Below are 3,510 nucleotides of genomic sequence, written 5' to 3'. Positions count from 1 at the left end.
CTGTTTTTATTCTACTAATTCTTCTTCGACTAGTAATACTCCTTCGTTTAAAGTGGTTGGCTGACGTATAAGCGCCATCATCTGGCAAGAGTGTGAATCACATTCAAGTGATTTACGAAGGCCTAGCGAAAACAATAAAAACTATAGAAATGACATTAAATACACATCACTTAGTTACGTTACAGTGACCTATATTCCACCGCGATTGTTTCTGTCCAGTGAATTGAGCGCAATCTGTACTCGCAGTCGTATATCATTGCATTTTTGTGCACTACGTAATCGTTTTTTTGTGGGATTTTCCAAGCTATTCATTTTATGATGACGTATTACACGTTTCCCTCCATGCTGGTTCTGGAATGCGACAACGAGAAACGTTCTTTTTGCTAACACTATAGTTTATAAAGGTGAGTAAGTTGTATTTCTATACTCATGGAAGTGGTCGAATATATAGTCTTCTCCATAACTGCCAAGTTTCAAGCAAAAAGAAGCATTAGCGTATATATTTCTAGAGCTCGCAACTTTCTTTTAGTATTCAGTGACAGCCATTTTTGATTGCTGACGAAAATCCGCCTGTCTTCGATCGTTGATATTTGCTAATTTATATTTAGAATCTTTTCTTGTGTTTTGTGTTCAATTTTAGAATTTCAAAAGATTTCCAACGGTAGCTTACTCGTTAAGATCTGCCAAAAATTAAGAAAATTATGATCGTTTAAACTAATAAAGAACCCGGTCACATATTTTCATTGTTTTCATTGTTTAACTGTAATTACAGGCAGAAAATCCCAACATATTTCGAAAATTAAAAATCCCATTACTGTATTTCCTTTTTTGACATAGAACAATAATCTATAAATCATTTGAAAGCTATTTAAATGCACTTTCATATGGTATTAGAAAATGTGTGATAAATTATTTTGTCACATGCCTACATTGTTTTTAGAAATGTTAATTGTCAAATTTTCTTACTTGTTTATGTAAATTGATACACGACGGCAGTGAAGACGGTAATGGGAATGCAACGATTTATAAAGACTCCATCTATTGTGTCACATGTTTATTTATTTTTTCATTTTGACTTCAAGATGGCGCCGCGAGAGTGGCTGCCTTTGTAGCACCTTCTGTATTTTGTTTTTATAATCATACATTTCATTTATAAGCGCCTTTCAAAACTCTCAAGGACACTTTACAGTCACAGGATGTTTTTTTTTCTGCTGGTGAGTAGCGGCAGCCACACGCGCCAGCATTCACTCAACCCGGTATTACAACGATAAAATATTGCTGGATACATACATTCACAGAAATCATGAGTTAGGAGTAACAAAGAATGTTTTTTTTTTATTCATTAAATATAAAAACGTCCAGAAGAGTGATGACTAAAATAGAATAGAAAAGGCACAATTAATTAAAAATCCACAACTGTGCCATGAAAAATAAAACGGCTTCCTTTTATCGTCTTCTTTAGCTATGGCTGAAAATAGATGGTTGTCTTATCTGACATGGTTCTGATGTATAATACACTCAGGAGAACCCCCCCCCCCTCCGTGGCAATTATAATGGCTTGGCATGAGGAGCAGTGTTGAGGTCGATGTTTCCCTGTAGCATTAAAAAAAAAAAAAAAAAAAACGCCTGTAAGGGAGCAGAGATTAGATCTGTGATGCAAAAGAAGACAATGATGTGGCTGGAGGTGCACACTCACCCAATGACTGTGGCGAGTTCACAAGAAAGAGCAGACTTTTTGCGGCCTGAATGGGTTTGTGCTGGATGATACGCCAGTGAGCAAGGGGTCTTGCAAGGCGTTCTGCATGCAGAACTGCTGGAGGTCCGCAGCCGCTTGGGACACCTTGGAATCAAAAATACAAACTTAAAAGGACAACCGACGTGACATTTTTGTTTCCTAACTGACATCAGAAAAACGTTTCATAGCATCTAAAATACCCAAAACACGCAGTATGATATTTTTATTCAAATGCAAAACACCAATAAAAATGACTTCGTGTCCAACATCTGCAAAAAAAAAAATTGAGCTGCGAATTGGGCATTTTCAGAAAGTCCCGCCCCCAGTTCGTGACGTCACGCCAAGACATCTTGCATTGCTTGTGAATCAAAACAATGGCTTCAGATTCGGAGAAAATGCTTTGTTACACATCCAGTTATGAATATGATTCAAATAGTTCTGAAGAGGAAAGCATACATGTTTGCAATCGATTAAAGAATTTATTTGTGCCATTTTAAGGCAACATTGGGGAAAATCTCTCACCCCCCAAAAAAAGGCACAAAATGGCGACATCCTGTGGCCACCTCCGTTGAGACAGGCTGATAAATTCCTTGTATGGCGCTTGGACGCCCTCTTCTGGCAGCTTTTGGGTGCAACACGAGGTCCCCAGACCAAACAAGTACAGCAAAATACATTGACGTGATGGAAGGACCGCTACAATGCGTCTTTATTACGGTCAAGGGAGGTCTTTTAGTGACGTCACGTACGGACTCGTCACCAACTCAAAAACAAGACTTCCTGAATATTCAGCGCGAGTCTTAAAACGTAAAATATAGCTATATGCGGTGGAATCTTTGTAAAATACGCTCAGTAGAAGTCATTTGAAGCCATTTTACAAATTATGGACACAACTTGTCCGGAGACGTCGGTTGTCCTTTAAGGGGAGCAAAAGTAATACTCGATCATATGTATATATTTTTTATTGCTGCGTACGCTTGATTATGAAAGCATAATGTGCGCATGCACGGTAAACTGCATTTCCGCATGTGTTAGCGGTTTTTTTTCATTATTTCAAATAATTTACTATAACTTTTAAATACGGGAATTGTAATCATTTCAGGGCAGCTATTAGCCAAGGTTGACAGGTATGGTTTTACTTCTATTAAATATTCGTTTTTTTTCATTAATCCGAACTCATAATACCCAATAATGAAGTGTGCCAAACAACAAAATTCAACAAATGTAAATTGTATTTATTTTACAACGAATTCGCTTCGGGGGAGGGTCAAATCGTTTACAGAAAAGCCTCCCAAGTTTGATTCATACACCTACATAAATAATATCTATCTTCTTAACGCCGATTAAGGTTGAATGTTGACTTCAGATAGAACAAAACATGAGTTGAATCCGAAACTTCCCTTTCTTTGACAAACACAACGCCCAAGTCTGCGTTGCCGGCTGAGTAACGGCTAACTGTTGAGAGGCTAAAGCTAATGCTAATGCTAGCAAAAGTGTGGGTAACGGTTAAGACAATCGGCCCAGAAAACACTCAATTTTTTTTTGCTCGTTACCTTCACTCTGTTTATGCTGGCCTCAAAGCGCAACTGCTGTACAACCTTTTTCATGGCGACAAGGTTATTGGAACTGGACATTGTCGCTACGATTTTTCAACCCGTCGCGCGGTGCTGGTAAGGTTCGTGTCTGGCCGGGCTTGGGATCGGATGGGATGGAGAAGATTCGATGACAACTTCCCGTTTTGCAGTGCGCGTTATAGACACTCAGGGGGGGCTAGAAAC

General features: G+C 38.6%; 1 protein-coding gene across 2 annotated transcripts; it reads right to left on the bottom strand.

Moving 5' to 3' along the window:
• Positions 1–1,308: 1,308 nt before the first annotated feature.
• Positions 1,309–3,482, bottom strand: LOC148891149 (guanine nucleotide-binding protein G(I)/G(S)/G(O) subunit gamma-5-like). 2 transcript variants are annotated; one of them, XM_089009179.1, is made up of 3 exons: positions 3,286–3,482; positions 1,697–1,840; positions 1,309–1,626 (listed from the first exon to the last, which is right to left on the bottom strand). In XM_089009179.1, exons 1-2 carry the CDS (start codon positions 3,364–3,366, stop codon positions 1,715–1,717), a joined length of 207 nt encoding a protein of 68 aa, XP_088865305.1. In that variant the 5' UTR covers positions 3,367–3,482; the 3' UTR covers positions 1,309–1,626; positions 1,697–1,714. The 2 variants fall into 2 exon arrangements, with proteins under 2 accessions (XP_088865305.1, XP_088865304.1); XM_089009178.1 differs by having other exon boundaries at positions 1,309–1,593.
• Between the last annotated feature and the right edge of the window lie 28 nt (positions 3,483–3,510).

The sequence above is a fragment of the Hippocampus bargibanti genome, linkage group LG11 (assembly GCF_051943395.1).
Source record: "Hippocampus bargibanti isolate YZ-2025 linkage group LG11, ASM5194339v1, whole genome shotgun sequence".
Taxonomy (NCBI): domain Eukaryota; kingdom Metazoa; phylum Chordata; class Actinopteri; order Syngnathiformes; family Syngnathidae; genus Hippocampus; species Hippocampus bargibanti.
Note: the sequence above shows the minus strand (reverse complement) of the source record. Positions and strands in the feature narration are given on the sequence as shown.